At 55.1% G+C, this 19227-nt stretch overlaps 1 protein-coding gene across 1 annotated transcript in view; it reads right to left on the bottom strand.

The window, feature by feature from the left end:
* Positions 1-11550: 11550 nt before the first annotated feature.
* Positions 11551-19227, bottom strand: part of Nudt3 (nudix hydrolase 3) — a 71737-nt gene continuing 64060 nt past the window's right edge. Inside the window, exons 3-5 of the mRNA XM_063239038.1 lie at positions 16738-16782; positions 16204-16288; positions 11551-12275 (exon numbers count right to left, since the gene is read on the bottom strand). Coding sequence (XP_063095108.1) covers positions 12097-12275; positions 16204-16288; positions 16738-16782 — 309 coding nt within the window. The 3' untranslated portion in view covers positions 11551-12096. The remainder of the gene's footprint in view (positions 12276-16203; positions 16289-16737; positions 16783-19227) is intronic.

The following is a 19227-nucleotide window of genomic DNA, read 5'->3' as shown; positions in this document are numbered from 1 at the left end:
TGGTACCTGGGATCGAACTTACGACTCTGTGCTTGTCAGGCAGGCGCTTATGCTGCTGAGCTAAATCTCTGGCACCTCACACTGGAGTTTTGACTACTGCTTATCTGTACTGCAGGGCTTGGTACAGGAGCTGGGGCGTCCCATCCTCCTGATGCCTTGTGTTCTTCTGTCCTGCTCCAGATCCACTGGACATGATCGAAGACTGTTTTTATGTAACTGCATCATTCCAGAACAAGATCAAGAAGAGGCAAAAATGGGCTGGGGATTTAGCTCAGTGGCATAAGCACCTGCCTTGCAAGCAGGTGGTCATGAGTTCAATACCCAGTACCAAAAAAAAAAAAAAAGAAAAAGAAAAAAGAAGAGACAAAAATGCCTAGCCCAACAAGTGTGGAGCCATTGCCTGGTAGCCATTAAAAAACGGGCCCATTACAAAGTACCCAGACAAGACCAGTGTGACCATGCATTCCTGGAATCTCTAACCTGGGAGGCTGAGGAGGAGGATTGCAAATTTGAGCTCAGCCTGGATATTTTAAGTGACTTAGCAAGACCCTGTCTCAGAAAAACAAAAAAGGCTGTGGTTTGGCCCTGGGTTCAAACCACTGACAGAGAAGTGCTGCTGAGGGTATAGGAAAGGGGTGGCCTCCACTGTGGGCAGGAGAGGAAGTGAGCAGAGGCACTAGGGAGGCTTCCGTGGGACCCAGCAGTGCCACCCTGAGGAGGAAGGAGGAAGGATGGGCGACATCAGATGCCCGCCTGCGCATGGTGGCCCTGAGGTGGAGCCAGCTGTGTGTCCAGCGACGGAAGAGTGGACACAGAGAACACAGGACTATAGACAATGCCGCTGTAGTCGCTTTAGGGAGGAACAAAACTGTCCCTTGCAGCCAGACGGATGGGACCAGGGATCGTTGCATTAGCAGACAGACCAGTTCAGAAAGACGGGCTCACAGGTTTCCTCATCTGCGGCATGTAACAAAGATGCCTCGGGAACAAGGGAGAGCGTTACTAGGCACGGCAGGGGGTGAAGACCTGCCATCCCAGCACTGGTGGGAGGCTGAGGCAGGAGGATCACGGTGAGTTTGAGCCCAGCCTGTGCTACTTGTACTATGGGCTGTGGCCAACAGGGTGCAGAGACATGGGTAAGCATGGTCCTCACTGTACAGAGATTCTATCTTAATGTACATTTGCTACAGAGAGAACGGGCTGATGGTTTTCTTTTTGTTTTTGCAGACAGGGTCTTGCTGTGCAGTTCAGGCTGGCCTTGAGCTAACTTTGTAGCTGGTGTCAAATTTGCAATAATCCTCCTGCTTCAGTGTCCCACGTGCTGGGATTATAGGCATGCGTCTCAATGCTCGGATTTGTTGTTGTTTTTCATCTTTTTTTGGTCCCAGGAATCAAACTCAGGGCTTCCAGCTTGCCTGGCATATGCTGTGCCACTGAGTTACATTCCTGGCAATTGTTTCTGGGTCTGAACCTTTAATGAATAAAAAAAGCTAAAACTGTTACTGTGTACAGCGATGCCTGTCTTGCTCTCTGCACTGAGGACTGAACCTAGGGTCACTGTACATGAGCTTCGTCCAGCTTTTTATGCTTTTGAGAAAGCTCTTCCCAGGTTGCCCAGGGTGGTCTCAAACTTGCCATCCTCCTGCCTCAGCCCCAGAGGAGCTGGGACTATAAGTGTACACCACGGCATCTGACAACTGTCTTTGTGTCTTTTTTTTTGAGACAGGGTCTCACTGTGTCTCCCAGGCTGATCTTGAATTTGCAGCATCCTCCTGCCTCAGCCTCCCCAGTGCTAGGATTAAGTGTGCACCGTCATGTCCAGATACATCTGATAGTTTTTTTTTGGGGGGGGGCTAGGGGGTTGGTTTTTTGAGACAGGAGATTAAACTCAGGACCTCATGCATGCTAAGCGAGCGCTCTACCACTGAGCTCCACTCCAGCCCTTTCTTATTCTGTGAAATGGCGTATGGCCCTAATTTGGAACCCTCCTGTGTCAGCCTCCAAGCACCATGGATCACACAGATGTGTGCCACTGCGCACTGTTCCTCCTTGTTATACACTAGGATCCTCTGAAAGTCCGGGATCCAAGATGATGTTTCATGTTTGCAGTGTGGAACGACTTAGCTAACACCATTCCCAGCACCCTGCTTACCTCTCCTGCTTCCGACCGCACCTCATCCCGAGCCCAGACTCAGGACCTAGAGGAGAGGGGCCACCGATAGTCCAGTGCCCACCGGACACAGCAGACTCACCCTTACAGGGAAGAGCGGTCTCCTCCCTTGCCTCCGGATCCTCTACCCAGGACGCCCAGGGCTCCCTGGAGCCGTGCCTGAGGGCAGGGCAGGGGCGGGGTGACCCTAAGCACCCTGGTACCTGCTCTGCAGCGTCCAGGGGGCACTGAGGACCAGGGCGGGGCTCTCCTTCAGAAGGCACCTTGAGACAAGGCCCACCGAGCCCAAAGGCCTTGGAGCCTGTGCACTGTGCAGTGGTGCTGAGAGAGGCACCGGAGAACACCTGAATGTTGTAGGACGCAGCAGGGGCAAAAATCCATCTCCCAGGGCGGGCAGAAGCCAGCTCCCTAAACCATCAGCACTGGGCCGAGGAGGTGGGGTAGGGGGGTCCGTGTGGCCTCAGTGGCTGTGAGGGGCTGACTGGAGGGGGATAGGAGAGAGAGGCCTGGGTGCAGCGCCCGCACAGACATGGCTCTAACAGCAGGAACAGGGATAGATGCTAGGGGGAGACTCGGGGTCCCGAGAGACGACGTGGAGAAATGTGTGGACGAGGAGTCTTTATGGTAGAGAGCGAGACAGGGTGGTGCGGTCCGGTCCTGGCACTGCCTGCATGGTGTGTGGACCAAAGACTTATTTTAAAATACGAATTGCAGCAGGGTGTGGTGGAACGCACCCATAACCCCAGGACTTCGGGAGGCTGAGGCAGGAGACTGCAAGTGCAAAACCAGTCTGGGCCATTTAGAGAGACGGTCTCAAAACTCGGACAAACGTGGAAAGGGAACGGGGTGGGGTGGGGGGGCGTGGTTCAGAGTGAAAGGTTCAGTATGAATTTCCAGCACCACCAAACACCATAAAAAATTAAACCGTGCACACCAGCAAAGGCACAGCAGCCTACACTTCCTGCTGAGGGCTGCAAACTGCAGAACTCCTGAGAAGCCCTGCTCACTGTGCTTACTTCCAGAACTGCCGCTGGCTGTGACAGCACACAGCTGCGATCCCAGCACTCCAGGAGGCTGAGGCAGGAGGGTCCCAAGCTTGAGTTCAGCCTGGGCAACTCAGTGAGACACTGTTTTAAGTTTCCCAGCTGGGCATGGTGATGCATGCCTGTGATTCCAGCACTTGGGAGACTGAGACTCATGCCCTGAGTTCGAGGCAAGCCTTGGGTACATAGCAAGACTCTGTCACAAAAACAAAGCAAAGGAACAAAACACAAAACCCCAAGCCTAAAGGTTTGTTGACTCATTTTTCACACTTGTGTGTATTTATTTCCTGGAGGCAGGGGGTGAGAGGCAGGGATCCCACTTTATACTGTTCAGCTGTGCGGCCGGCTGAAAAGCCCACCGTTCCAGACTGGAGGCCCTCCAGCTCGGACCCTGTCCGCACTCCCCACGTCTGCTCCTGGCCCCCGCCCTGCTCATTGCCCCATTTATTGACTTCTGGACTTGGCTCAGCACCTCTGTGGGGTGAGGGTGGCCTCTGCTGGATGCAGGGCTTCCTCGGGCCTGGCCGTGGTGTTTTCCATGTTACCTGCCATGTTTCTGGAGCTTCACTGTGGCTTTTCTCATTTTTTACATTTTTATTTATTTTTGCACTAAGGGTTGAACCCAGGGCCTCCCAGCATGCTGGGATGACAGGTGTGCGCCACCACGTCCAGCTCCTCTGTGACTATTATTTAGATACTGAGACAGTATCTGTCTCTGTGTAGCCCAGGCTGGCCTCAAACTCAAGGTGGCTCCCCTGCCTCAGCTCTCCCCCAGTACTGGGATGACAGGCCAGCCCACCACGCATGGGTGTTACCGGAACCTGTCTGCTTCCCCGTCCTCAGTGAGGGCTGAGGGCAGAGGTGTGAGCAGGGCTGGACCCCGGGACACGGATGGTGCCGTCAGCTTCCAGGTGCAGGGCTGGGACCGTGCTGGTGTTACCCCCGTCCCCACTCCGCTGGCTCTGAGGCTCGGAGTAAGGTTCACACGTCCCCACCAAGCCACTGAACCCCAGCTTCCTCCCTGCTCTGGAGGCTGGGCAGCCAGCCAAGCCCTTGGTCCCAGGACCCTAGCCTGTGACACCCCCTTCTTTGGGAAGGAGCCAGTTCCGCCACTCGGGCTTCTCTGCCTGCATTTTCTCTGCACTGAGATTATCAGGGTAGGCTATGGCTTTATTTGTATCATTTCATGAACCTGGCATGGGTGTTGACATCTCCCAAATAGCTAGCCACCATCCCAGGATCATACCCCAAATTTGGTGACAGATTCTGTACCAGCATTGGTGGTGGTGGGGGTAGTCCAGGGGTGGTCTACCACTGGACCCTATACCCTTTTTATTTTTTCAGACAAGGTCTATACCAGGCTAGACTCAAACTTAGAACCCTCCTGCCTCAGCCTGCTGGAGAGCCGAGAGTATAGGCATGCACCACCATGCCCAGCACGTTTCCTTTGACCCTCAGTGGCCAGTGATGGTGACATGTCAGAAGCCACAGAGGTTGTCAACAGCTGGGCCAAGACCTGCACCCTGGCCAGTGCTCGGCCAGCTGTCCCGGCACAGAGCCTTGGGGGTGTCTGCCCTGCACCGCTCAGTGGCCCTGGTCCCCAAGCCCGCCCTGTGGCAGCATCCTCAGCACTCCTGCCCTGCCTCCCTCCCGGCTGTCTCTGCTCCCATTTCATGCCATCTGTCACCAAGCAGGCGCCTCTGAGGACGGGGTGTCCTGGGCCCAGCACATCACTGGCATTCAGGACACAGGCAGCAAAGCCTCGAGTCTCTTCCGGGCGGGGGCTGCTGAGATGCTGGCTGGGCGTCACAAGGCCTCAGAGAGAAAATGCGCTCCTCATGCCCTGCCCCGCCCCACCTCTGCCTGGAACCAGAAAGCAGCCAAAGCTGCCTCGGATGGCAGCCACCCACTGCAGTCCAATGCGGGGGCCCCTGGGTGCAGAGCCAGCTCCCACTGCATCAGGAGGTGCACTGGTGCCCTTCACCCTGACTTCCTGTCACCCATGCCTAAGAGCTGGGGGGCCTCTTTGGATTTCTCTCTCTAGCCCCAAGTCCCGGAAGCTGCAGAAAACTCCATGCTTTGCACTGCACCCCTAAAATAAAACTAAGAATGCTTGAGTAGGAAGTGACCAGCAGTGAGTTTTCAGGACACTTCAGGGACTGTCTGAGGGGGCCAGAGGCGATTTTCTGAGTGTGTGCAGCCTCAGGGAAGAGCAGGAGGCACGAGCCCATGGACTGGGATTTTCCTAGCCTGCAGGAGGGGCAGGCCTGTAATCCCAGAGCTCTGCGGGCTGAGCAGCAGGATTGCTAGGCCTGAGCCCAGCTTACGGCGGCTTAGCGAGCCCTGATCCCAGCACAACAAAAAAGGTCAGTGCAGCTCAGTGCCAAGGCCCTGGGTTCAACCCTGAAACAGACCCACCCCACACAATATTTGAGTCTAGGCGGAGGGTGTGCCCTGGGCGTGGGGAAGCCTGTCTCTGCCAGAACCCAGGCAGCAGGACACGAGGCAGTGACCGGCTCACTCCCCGATGCCTGCCGTCACACAGACAAGCGTTCCAGGACGCATGTCCAGTTGCGTCAGCAGCAGGTCTCCGGGCTGCTCATCGGCTGCAGCCTCACATGAGGTGGATCCCCACAGCTCCCCGACTCCTCCTTGGGAGGCAGGCTAACATCTCAGGGCCCCGGCTCTCAGATGGGTCCCTGGGGGCTGGGTTTCGTAGCCTGGCAGGATCTGGTCCCATCACACTGCTCCTCTCTGCACCTGAGGCTCCTGACCTGGTCTGGCCTGGGGGACAGAAGGCTCGGGGTACCGCACTCCACACTGCCTCACTGCATGGCTCCAAACATAGCACAGTACGTCCCGGGTTCTCCTCCACCCTGGATGCACCCTTCTCCTTCCCCCTGGGAGGTGCTGGGCCTCCTGGGGGTGGGAGGCTGGCCCTGCTTCCACACCTGGCACAGGACCGAGCTGAAGCGCCCGGCTTCCCTGGGGCAGTGCCTTCACCGGTCACCCTGGACCTCTAATGACCTCCAGGAACATGGCAGAGGAGTGTGGTGACATGAGACAACTGACAGGAAGGGCTCTAGGGAAGCCCCTGGAAAGAAGAGACCAGACGCTGACGGCCGTGTGTGAAACACTGCTTTTTATTGGTTGGCACAAGATTATAGCCTCCAGCTCCAGCGCCTTCCCTCCCATGCAGCTCATGGGGGACCCAGGACCTGGTCCTCACACGAGGGGCCGGTGCGCACAGGCCACAGGACCTCCTTACAGAAAGGCGTGGGGTGTGGGCAGCAGGGTCCAGCGGGGGGGGGGGGGGATGAAGCACTCTCTATGGGCGAGGCTGCCTATCCGCTGCAGGCACCTGCGTCACCAGGCCTGGGCCACACTGGGCCCTTTCCTCCAGGTGCATGCAGGTGGCTCCCATGAGGTGGCGAGAATTCCTGAGAGAAAGACAGACAGACAGAGACAGAGAGCAGGAGAGCAAGACAGCAAGAGAGAAGCTAGACTTTCTGCGCACTGCTAGGCCAGGCTGTTTGGGAAACTAACAACGAAACAAAAGAAAACACCACAACATAAAGGAAAGCAAGACCAGGAACACTGGAAAGCTGACTCCTGCGGCGCACAAACCAGTCCTGTCCCTTGAGCCCCCTTCACACTTAGGAAAGGCCTGTGGCTCTGGATGGCCACTGGCAGGGGGGCTACACTGCCTGCGCCCTAGGAGGGCCAGGGCCTCCGTCTCCTGGGGTGCACTAACCTCAGCGCATCCCCGTGACTGCAATGGCAGTGGGGAGCCCGCAGCCACATGGTCCTCAAGGGGGAGAAGTACGCCTGGTTCGCTCTTAGCCACAGCGGTCCTGGGGACCACTATGGCCCCATGGGCACTGAGATGGGCGAGCGGGGTGCGGTGACTGCAGCAAGGAACAGCCCTGCCCGCTCTGGTCACTGCAGGGGTGCCGGGCAGGCCCTGAAACGAGGTTCCGTGCCCACACCAGGCACCTGTGTCCTTCTCGTCCCACAGTTGCTGACACCCCCAAGCACCCTAACTTCTTTAGCCAAGCACGAGGTCAAGGACAGCAGGCAGCCACCTGTCTTCAGGCAAACATGCTTGCGAGCCTGCCTCTTGTGGGAGCCCGTCTGCAGGCCTGCAGACCGGGAAGTCAGTCACACTGTCCCTAGGCATTTCTTCCCTGACAGGTGACCGCTTCCTCTTCTAACCAGGCCCCCCTTGTCTGTCCCTTGAGCAACACACTCGCCTCTGCTCACACAGGGACGTGAGAGGCCGGGGCACTCACAGACTGAACGAAAGGCTGGTGGCAAGCCGGACATGCTGAGGGGAGTCACACTGGGAAATTCTGAGCAAAACTCCCTCGGCCAGGGGCTGGGGATTTAGCTCAGTGGCATAAGCGCCTGCCAGGCAAGTAGGCAGCCGTGAGTTCCATCCCTGGTACCGATTTAAAGAAAAAACAAAAACAAACAAAAAAAAAAAAAACAAAAAACCTCCCTCAGCCACAGAGGAGAGACTTCCAGCTGCAAACTGTGGGCTCCCCGAGAAAGACCTCAGGTCCCCCTGTAGGGACACCTTTGCGAGCCTGCTATGCCTGAACCTCAGACCTGTTACCTGGACACTCTTGTGTCCTGCCCCTTTCTGGGTCCCTGACACCAGTGTGGACTTTCCCTGGCACAAGTTGCACATCTTACACCAACGGTGCAAAACTAGATGCCCTTTGGGTCATTTATTAGTAACAAAACTTTCTCCACAACAACTGCGTTAAGTTAGAGACCTGGAAAGCTTCCTCTCAGCGGGCAAGAGATGGCCAGAGAGGCTCAGGGCAGGATTGCTTCCTGAGGGATTCCCAGTCTGAATTCCTGCAGCGGAGTGTCTCAGGCTGGACCCTCAGGTACAGAGCAGCCAGTTCACTTCCTAAGGGCTACAAAGGTCTTCCCAAACCCTGGGGGGAAGGTGCTCAGGCCTGGAAGAGCAACTTCCTGGGCTCTGAGCCACTCTGCTCCCTGGATAGAGCACTTTAGCAGGAAGTTGTTTCAGGCCAGAATGAACATCCTCCAACTCAGGGCCCCTGGCTCCTCACGCTTAGCTGGGGGTGGGGTGGGGAGCTCATCATGGCTGGTAAGATGACAATGCCTCTTTTCTGCTGCTGCCTGGTGAGAAGCCAGAAAGTCCTCAGGCTCAAAACTATTAATATAAACCCAATATAAACCTGGAGTGATCATACAACCAGCTGCTGGAGAATCAGAAGCAATAGTCTCCCGCCCTTCTAGAAATGGACCCTTATTTTTCAGCAAAGCCCCCGGCCTGCTGCATTCTGAGTCTGTGTGGCTCCCCTTCCTGGCGATCACTCCCCAAGGGGACAGCCTCACTTCCTAGACATGCTTTAGGGGCCATGCAGAAAACCACCCTGGTGGACAGCGAGGCCTCCTCATGAAGCCCACCCAGGAGCGCAGAAATGACCCTAGCCGCTGCAAGTGAGGTGGCTGAGGCAAGGCTGACCACTGCTGGGAGGGCCCCATGGTGCCCAGCAAGCCAGGGCTCCAGCACCAGGGCTCCGAAGCACAGCCAGCCAGCCAGGCAGGGTGACCTCTGAGTCCCCACCAGCAAGGCCCAGAGAGCATCACTTCACCACCTCGGGATGCCCTGCCCCACCCCGCCCAGCAGCCAGCTGCCCCACACAGCTGTTTCTCAGGAAGGCCTGGGCTGTTTTCTGAAGCAGAGAGAGAACCAGGACAAGGCAGTATAACTACGGCCAACACACATTTCTTTTAGAGCACAGCAACAAGGCCACTGAAGAGGTCTGTCCAGGTGTTTCCCTGATTTCTAACCTAACCTCCACTGCATTCAGAACACATTTGGGAAATATTAAAATCACACAGCTGCGGCAAAACTCCCAATGTGGTTAATAAATGCTTTATGACAGTTAAGAGTGATGTGGCTCAGGGAAGGTCTTTTAATAAGAAGGTCTGGTGGGGATTCGGCAGAGGGGGAGGTGGGACAGCGTGGGGTGCAGCAGGGCTGCAGTGGGGTGGGGCATGGGAGAGACTGGGGAAGAGGGGCAATGACTCTGCAACCCACTTTTCCTTTTAAAAAACCCACCAAGGGTGGCCTTGCTCTTTTAGGTAGCTCTAAGGGACATCACAGGGGTTCTCTTTAACATCAAAATGAAATGTTTCTGTGCTGTGAAGGAAGCTGTCCATGCAGCCACATGTTCACAAAACAGCTGCCAACCTTCGGTGAGGCCTGGGTTCAAGGGCTTCACAGGCGGGGGGGGGGGGGCGCCAGAAGTCCTGCAGTACCACCATCCAGGGACCTCTAAGCAAGGAAACCTCTACCCTTTGACCCTGCCACATGGCTCAGCAGTGAGCCCACCCCTGCATGTCAGCCGGGGCTGGACACTTGCAGAAAGGACAAGGCCAAGTCTCAAGCTGTTCTGGCCTAACGGCAACCACAGACATTGACTAGGAATCCCCCTCGTCCTGCCTCTGTCTGCCCCCCCCCCCATCTCTGTCTCACACACATAGTTAGGTTGTGGTCCAAATAGATCACATGACTTCAATGACATTTCCCCAGTGGCTGTAATTCATGAACCAGAAAAGAGAGAAAACAGGAAAACCCCTGCTATCATCCCCTGTGCCCAGTCAAGAGACTCAGTAATGCAGAACCCAGGCTGGGCAGGCTGGGATCAGGAGCCGGTGTCAGGTAACTGTTCTTCACTGGGGGAGTTTCTAACACTTCTGGCTTTCTTGGAGAGATAGAGGGTATTGTAACTGTGGGCCCAACCAATGTGTCACAAAAGGACTCCAACCAGACCCGTAAGAACGGCTGCGGCACTGGCGGTGGCAGAGAAGTCAAACCCGGGCTGCTCACTAGCCTCGGAGGGCACCGCGGGGCACTGGCTGACAAAGGGTTCTTGTGCGGGCTGGGCAGAGGGCGCCCGCTCCCGGCCCCCCACCACACAGCTCCGTGCAGCTGCCCCCGCCACCCAGAGAGCCCCACAGTCCCAAGTGGACCCCAGGGCAGGGTACTGTCACATGCCCCGCAGAACACCCTCAGGCCGGGGACGCCCGTGAGTACCACTGGCAAAGCAGAGCCTCTTCACTACTGGACTCCAGGGGTAGTCAAGCCACATCATGAAGCAGAATTATTTGCAAGCTGCATGTTTAGGATTTTATGTAGAGATTAAATTATTTTTATTTTATTTCCCCTTTATTTGGCAGAACTTTAAATGTAGCCCAAGGCAGTGCGCTTGCTGTAAGCAGGACCTACAGACAGCGAGCCGCTCCCTGGGAACCGTGGGCATTGCTTCTGGTCCAGGCCTAAGGTGGGACAGAGAATGCAAACTGAGAGCACAGAGTGACACTCAGAGCTGCCCTACTGCTGCAGACCCTGAAACTCAACACTAAACGACATGGGCCAGCAGAGGCGTCCCTCTGGGGGAGGGAAAAGCAAAAGCTCTGTAAAGCTGTAGTATTTACCAGAATCTTTAAGAAAGTGTGCTGCGACTGCCACTTCACATCCTGGCTGTGTCTGACAGGGGAGATGTCACTAACAGGACAGCGACAACCTCCGCTCTGAGCCAGGATCGGTTGGCTCAGTCTCTCCACCCTGCTCCCCCAGCTCTGCCCCTCCCCGACCAAGCCCTCCCGCTTCCCAACAGACAACACATGGACACCTGCACCCCCGTGACAGCTGTGTCAAAGCCAACAGGACCTCAGCAGGCCACGCCGCGTGGCTTGGCGCCCACGACTGCGCGACTTCCCCAGCACTGCTAGGCCTGCACCTTCGCAGACCGAGGGACAGCAGCACCCAGGCTGCGCTCCAGCGCTGCAATGCTGCGAGGGCAGACGTCACCGCCTGTCCCGGCTCCTGGGGCTGTGCAGGATAGCGGGCAGGTCTGGGTGAGGGTGACATCTGGTTCGGCACGGCGTGAGAGGCACAGGAGATGAGGTGGGGTGGAAGATTCCGAAGCAGCAGGTGGAAACCGCGCCGTGCGCTTTCGAGGACGTGATCCCGAGGCTCTAGTGCAAACCCCACAGCACACGCAGGGCAGGACTCAGCTTCCACCACTGTTTCACTGGGTCTGGGCTGAGGCTGCTGCTCCTGGCTTGGTATAAAGAAAACAGGTTCCTCCTGCTTCACGTCTGCCATGGAACGGAAACACGGCTTCTGAAAAAGGCCGTGGGTCCAGGGAGCAATCTGAAGGTCACCCTAGAACCACAGCCCACACTACGGACCAGCCTAACTATAGCGTCAAAAGCAAAAAAAGAGAGTTCTGAGGGTCTCCATGCTAGAAACACCCTCGAATAAAAAACAAAAACAAAAACCCCTGAAGTGTTAAACACCGAGAGTCTCCCAAGTCATTTATTTACATATTATATGTGTGGTATATAATGTGCAGATAAATGTACCCCGCTGAACGGCACAGCATAGCACAGACCCTCAAAAAGCTTCATCTCACACTGGTATCTTTTAATAAAAAAAAAGTTGCTTAAAAATCAAAGAAAATGTCTGGCCAGGGCCGGATGAGACAAACAGGGAGGCTTGAGAACTGGGGGAAAGATGTCTGCCTCTCTTCAGGGGGTGCAGTGTGAAAAGGGGGACAGATCATGCACAAAAGTACTTACAGACTACACGCCCAGCCCCCACCCCTCCAGGGAAAGAAGAAAAAGCCCATCTCGAACACCGAACACCGCGGGAGGCTGGCCGCCCGCTGTCGCTGCCGCTGCCCAAGGAGGAGGAGTAAGAGGCGGAGAGGAGGAGGGGGAGGAGGAGGACTAGGAGGAGGGGGCGCAGCGGCAGGAGGCTGCGGGAGGAGAGCCGGCAGGGCCGCACTGCAGTCCAGGGCCCAGCACCGGGCTCGCGGGCCTCTTCAGTCATCTGATGCCCGACATGGAGCTCTGAGCAGCCACCGAGTACGTGGTGGCCACGACCGGGGTGCCGTTGTTGGCGGAGTAGCCTTGCCTCAACGTTTCAAAGTACGACGCCTGCACGGGTTTGTGATACTGCAGCACTTTTATGGCCTCTTCTATTTTAAACCACTCCCTTTTCCTTCCTGTGAGGGCAGAGAAAAGACAGTAGTACACGTGGAAGCAGTGAGCTCCGAGTCTGGAGAAAAAGCCCATGAAAACATGAAATCAATGTTTCTCAGTACTGTTTTTTTGTTTCTTGAGATAGGGTGTCACCAGACGGTGCAGGTTGGCCTCAGACTCACAGTGACTCTCCTGCCTCAGCCTCCCGAATGCTGGGGTTACAGGCGTGCGCCACTGCGCCCAGCACACCAGCACACTTTACGTGCTCCAAAACGACACTCAGATGCCTGAGGAGGACACAGGTGAGGCCTGGGACCTGAGACGATGCTGGCTGTGTGCACCCTGCACACCTGGGCCTCGGAGGGGCCAGCAGCAGGTCACCTGCCACGAAACTGAACATGAGAAGCGGCACCCAGAGCACCAGGATGGCTGGGCTGGAACCAGCTGGTACCTAAAGCTTTTACAGGAGTCACAGACCTACTTCACAGAAAATACCAAACGGTTATCACAGACCACCATTAACTCTTCAGGTTCCATTTTTTCATATTAATGCTTTAAAATCCTCTATTACTTTTCTTTTATGAAAGTAACAAAAAAGCCAGTCAGGCACAGAAATTTGTACATGTAATCCTAGCACTAAGGGAGGCTGAGGTAAGAGGATTCCTAGTTCAAGTTGTGCCAGGCTAATTTAGTAAGACCTTGTCTGAAAAAATAAAAAGGTGAGGGGCTGAGGATTTAGCTCAGCAGCATAAGGGTCTGCCTGGCAAGCACAAGGTCTTGAGTTCCATCCCCAATACCAAAAAAAAAAAAAAAAAAAAAAAAAGTCTAAGATATAGCTCAGTGGTAAAGCTTCTACCCTGGATTCCATCCTCAGTACTGATTAAAAAAAAAAGTTAGATAAGATACCAATGATTAAACTAGGATTTGTTGTAAAGGGTAATAATACCAGCACTCTAGGAGGCTGAGGCAGGAGGATTTCCAAATTCAAGCCTGACCTGGGCTACTTAGTGAGACCTTGTTCCTAAAGGGGGAAAAAAGAGGTGTATGTGTACCTCAGTGTGAAGACCCTGGGTTCAATCCCCACATATCACAAAATAAATAAAATAAAAATCACTGCTTAAAATTGGAGTAACATAGGGGGCAGAGGCCAAGGCTAGAGGGTCACTGAGTTTGAGGAAACTGCGTGCAGGGACAGCCTGAACTACACTGCAAGACCCTGCCTCAAAAAGGGGGGGGGGCTTATTAAAAGTTTTTGGGTTATTAAAAGAGAAAAGGAGGGGCTGAGAGTACAGCTCAGTGGCACAAGCGCTGGTCTGGCAAGCATGAGGTCGTGAATTCGATTCCCGGTACCACAATAAACACATAAATCAATGGATGGAAAACAACAGAGCGGGGGTTTAGCACAGTGTAAGGCACTTGTGTAAGTGGCCCCGCGGTCAGCCCCCAGCATGAGGGGTGTGGGAGCTGCAGAAACAGGAAAGTATAAGCACCATCCTTTTTTTTTTTTTTTTTTTTTTTTTTGGTACCAGGGATTGAACTCATGAACCTCAAACCGCCTGCCAGGCAGGCACTTATGCCACTGAGCTAAATTCCCAGCTCCTTTTTTTGTTTCTTGAGACAAGGTCTCACCATGTAAACCAGGCTGGCCTTGAACTGGCAGCAGCGGTCCTCCTGCCTCGGCCTCCTGCGTGCTGGGACTGCAGGTGTGTACTCCACACCCAGCAAGCACCACCATCTCACAAGCTAGAAAACACTGCTCTCAGCGCTGCGGTGTATTCTCCTGGCCTCGTCTGAGAAAGAAACCCCTGCACATCTGGAATCAGGCTTCCGGCTCTCCAAAGGCAGCCCAGCCCGGAGTGCTATGCTTAGATGCCGGGCACCACGGGCCAGCACTGACCTCTAGGGCCCCACCTTCCTCGTCCAGAAAACAAAGACCGTCACCAGGACCCATTTCCTAACACGATGGTTAACCTGGGGACGTACCCGAACAGCACCCACACACACAGTGCAGATTTGATTTTATTTTTGATGGAACCAGGAATCAAACCCAGGGCCTTACCACTGAAATGTGTCCTTATCTACCCCCACCCCTTTTAACTTTCTCCTTCCTTCCTTCTTTTCTTTCTTTTTTGAGATAGGGTTTTGCTATGTATCTCAGGCTGGTTTTGAATTATCGATGTAACCCAGGCTGGCCTCAAACTCAGGGCAATCTTCCCGCCTCAGCTTTCTGAGTGCTAGGATCATAGGCATCCACCACCACACCTGCCTTTACCAGTGGATTTTTGTACTGAATTCTTGTATTGATAAAATAATCATTTTTGTATTTCCTCTTAGCAATTTTTGGTCATCCTGAGTTTAAACGATTGGACAGGTAAATGGTTCATGTCCCAGGGGTGAGATAAAGCATCTCCACTGCCTTCCAGAAAAGCCGTTTCCACCCCATGCTGCTTGCCGGGACTGTTGTGTCGGGTGGTCTCTTGCACCCTTACAGACACTGCTGCCTTTCTTCTTTCCTGCCCATTCAAAAGGTGGCAACCAGCATCTGGTCAGAGCCGTCCATTTCAACCTCACTCCCAGCTCTGGGGCTGGACCAGGGCCTCTGCAGTGAGCGACTCCACGGTGCCTGCCTTTGAAACTCTGAGCTGGAGCCTGGCTAAGCTGCCCGAGCTGGTCCTGACCCCGCGGCCCTCCTGCCTCGGCGTGTCCCAGCTCCACTTCCTGTTTTAACGTGGCCCTGCTCTGCCTCCACATGCTGCGCCTGGGCCCCTGCCCACGCATGGCTCTCACCTGTGACCAGGGAACCAGGGCGCCTCACCCCCCCACACACCTGTCGAGGGGTGGTGCTGAGGGAGAGGGCTCCACCCTCGCATTTCACTCTGTGCCCTGCAGCAGATTCTCCCAGGCGGGAGGAAAAGCCCTTGAGGAGGTGAACGGGGCAAGGGACTTTAAAAACACCTCATCGCAGGCGTGTGATGCCCACCTCACACTTGCCTATCCTCTTTCCAGGCCCAGCGCCAGTGTCCACCGCCCACGCTGAGCTCACTGACGCAAGCATCCTCATCACCACGGGCCCTGAGACACTCCGCACCCAATGGCTATGACTGCCCAGCTCAAAAACACGTGGGCCAAGCCACACTGCAAAAAGGGACCAAGTTGCTGGTGAATTCTATCCATCGCCTCTTAAAGCAGAAACGCCACTAATGTCACGGTCTTCAAGAACAGACTCCCTTTCAAGTAGGAGGTGAAACCCAAGCCAACCGAGCCACTCCAGCTGCTACTCAACAGACACAAGGGTGACCTGCGAACTCAAGGACACAGCTCTGCAGGAGAAAGGCAGCTGCACCTCAGAGCTGCAAGCCACTACCCCATTCCTCTACACCCCGGAACACCTGCTAAGGGGTTCATCCACGAAGCCAACAGGTTCCCCCAACGTATGAATGGCATTTTCCTTACAATACCGAGTATGGAACCCACTGAGCTACAACTCTAGTCCTTAAAAACAACGTGCCTTCTTTCTGAGACACAGTGTTGTTACGTCGCCCAGACTGGGATGGAACCCGTGATCCTCTTGCCTCAGCCTCCCAGAGTCCCTGGGTCATGGCATGTGCCATGCTGCCTGCTCCTCCCCACAGTGCTCGGGCTGAGCTCAGCCTTGTGCATGCAGGCACACACTCGGCCACCCGTGAGTGTCCTGTTCTCCCTGTTGGCCCTGGGGCAGTGGCAGCCCTGGCCTGGCAGAGGTGTGGCCCGTATCTGCTCAGGGCACAGGAGAATCAGTGCTGGGGAGGAGCCAATTTCATCTCAGAAACATGTCTGACTCAGGGGCCACGTTCCCAGCTCCCCCGCCCTCTGGACACCTCCAGCTGGGATGAGCTCTGCCGAGCTGGCCTCTTTCTCACCTCTGCGGGGTGCCCAGTGGCGAGGCAGGGCTGGTGGACAGGCAGGACTTACCAATGCTCACCGAGTCTTCCCAGTCCTCCAGCACTTCTGTGACAATGAGCACGTACACGTACGTCCTGTGCTTCCGCTCCTGGTTCTGGGGGAGTTAGTGGCATACTGCTGAGCGCGCCCAGGGAGCTCCGGGATGGGGCCACTCCTGAGGGCGCCCAGGTCCCACGTGCACTCTGCTTCTCCTTCCCCTATCTGGAGCTTCCCAGGGAGGTTCTGATGTCTCAGGAAAACGTCCCTGACAACAGTGTAACACGCACAGCCCCAGACTGAGAGCAGCCTGCAGTGTGGGGCGCAGTCAGGGTCCCGCTGCCCCCCCCACCCCCCCGCCCGTGACTCCACTCCTCTGCAGCTGCCTCCTGCGCCTCCTTTTTCCCTCCACAACCCGCGCTCCCCCTAGCTCGGGAAGACAGAAGACAGGCAGGGGTGGGTGGACACAGGAGGAGACGGAATGGAGAGGGAACAGTGTCCGCCTCAGGGCCACTCTGCCTGCCAGCCTCCTTCCCGCACAGGGACCCAAGATGCCAACAGACTCACCTCGAATATTCCAACTAATCTTCCCAGCGTCCCTTTCACTCCAGCCTGAAAAGGTAAAAAGAGAAGTTAGCACGCTGGGCTTGCTACCTTGCTGGCCTAATCCCAAGTTTTCCTCAGCAGTCTTGTGTGAAAAAGAAATGAAAAGCTTGTTAGAGCTCGGGCGGCCTCCAGCTCCAGGGTCACAGCATACCCGGAGTGGTCACAGCCGGGACTGCCCACGCAAACACGGCTGACCATCCACAGCAATGACGCTGTGCCACAAATACCTCTCAGTGTTGAGTACTTCATTAATTCATGCGTGCAGCACACACGTATGGCAGCTAATAGGGATGGGGAGGGCGGAGGTGCTGTGGGGCAGCCACAGGCAGGATGGCACAGCGCAGATGGCACTACGAGGGCCACACACAGGTGAGCGTGGCGCCGAGCTGTGTGCAGCGGCCCGAGGACCTGCAGGCGTCCTCCCCTCCGGGGACAGCCACGCTGGCTCTGCACTCTCCATCTCCTGCTCCCAAGTGCGGGATCACAGGCGGGGGTCGCCACGCCCAGATGCCCTTAGTGAAGGCCCTGTCACACATCAGCATCGTCAGTTTTTCCCTCTGTGTCTGACACAGTACAGACGAGCTCTCCAGTTGACACTCATCCATTGACCTTCAAGGGCACCAGGCTGTTTCTCATGCCGCCTTCTGTCCTTCTCACATCCACCTGTTTCCAGGAGTGTCCATCCCGCCAGGCCTGGCCTGGAGCACGCTGGGCTGCTTAGCAAAGGCCCCACCCCAAGCCCACGTCCTGTCCCTCCCCTCTCCTCTGCACCTCTGGCCTCGGGCCCAGGGGCCGGGCAGTTTTGACTCGGCTCTCAGCTGGCATGGCCTGCCTGCTTCCCCAGCTCACCAGGGCAGGCAGGGCCTGGGAGGATGTGGGCAAACCCTCAGCTCTCCATGCTTCCTTCCACTTGCTCCCAATCCCATTTCGGGAGGCCACCTGGGCTCCCCGATTCCCAAGGGCCCACACAGCCCCCACGCCCAGGCAGGCTGACTTCCCTTGCTGCCCCGCAGTGCTGTGTGTCTCTGATCTGTGAACCATCCAGCTCCCTCCTGGGCCGGGCTGTCTCTCTTCGGTGTCTGCTGTTTATATATTAAGTGTGGAGAGCAAAGAGATGAGAAATGAGGCAAAGAAAAACCCCCAAAAGTGCTTGCCTGGATATGTCAGGACTTGTATTCTATTACTGCCATGTTATTTGTGTAGTAAGTTAAAAATTAAGGCAATGTACTTTTTTTTAAGTCTTTTTTGAGAGAGAGTCTCACTAAGGAGCCCAGGCTGGTCTCCGAAACTCACATCAATCCTCCTGCCTCAGCCTCCTGAGTGCTGGGAGTGCAGGTGTGCACCACCACACCTACGGCAGTATACTTTTAAACACAGTAGTACTCAGTAAGTTTATAAAGAATGAACAAACTTTCAAAAGCACTGCAACTCTTAAGAGACATTAACAGAAACAACAGAAGCTGACTGAGAGGCCCGGGCTCCGGAAGGCTTCCATTTTAGATTAATCTCCGCTATCTGCCAAGGAGCTCTTTCCCTCTGCTGCCAACACGCCTGCTTCTCTATTGCTTTATCTCCATTCTTTACATCCATCCACCCACGGGGCTTTGCTCTGCTTGAATAAAAATGTCTGCCTTTTCTTATTTAAAATGCTTCTCTTACATTTTTAGAAATAATTGCCCTTCAGAAAAACCAACTAAAACTAGTGAGCCTTCATCTCATGAGCTAACCCAGGAAGCTGCCTGAACAAGCAGAAAGGGCAGGCCGTGAGCGGGGCCGAGAGCCTGCTCCAGCTCAGATCCCAGGCAGCCGGAGCAGCCCCGCTGTGCTTGCCGTGCTGCCGCACAGGCCGGCTCTGGGGCGCTGGGACTTCTCCTGTACAGTGGAGAGAGCATTGTCTTTAGCAGCTGACTTCATTTTCCTTAAAGAAATCGTAAGTTTAAGCTGGACGTGGTGGTGCATGCTTATAATCCCAGCACTCTGGGAGGCTGAGACAAGAGGACTGAAAGTTCAAGCCCAGTTGGGGCAGGTTATCCAGACCCGGCTCAACCAACCAACTGATCGATCGAATTTTACAAGAGCCGGGGAAGTGGCCTGGAGTGCGGACCCTGGGGTTCAATCTCCAGCCGCCCCCCAAATTTAGAAAAGCAAATAGTCTTCAAACTTTAAGGGAACACATCAGCTTGCTATTATGGCAACTTGATATAATTTAAAGTCTTTGTTTAATCGTAATTTTGGCATTCAACATCAACACACATGACCCACACTGTCAGAAGCAATTCGGGAGAGCAAACGCTGCCACCACCTGCATACCAACATTTCAGCGATAGTCACTTTCACCTTAAACTTCACCTTGTACAAGTCTGTCCTTAGCCTTCTTTCAGATTTTAGTGGGTTTTTTTTTAAGGTACCAGGGATCAAACTCATGACTTCACACTTGCCAGGCAGGTGCCT

Source organism: Cavia porcellus, unplaced genomic scaffold (assembly GCF_034190915.1).
Source record: "Cavia porcellus strain 051 isolate PalLab524CR breed Dunkin Hartley unplaced genomic scaffold, mCavPor4.1 scaffold_28, whole genome shotgun sequence".
NCBI lineage: Eukaryota > Metazoa > Chordata > Mammalia > Rodentia > Caviidae > Cavia > Cavia porcellus.
Note: the sequence above shows the minus strand (reverse complement) of the source record. Positions and strands in the feature narration are given on the sequence as shown.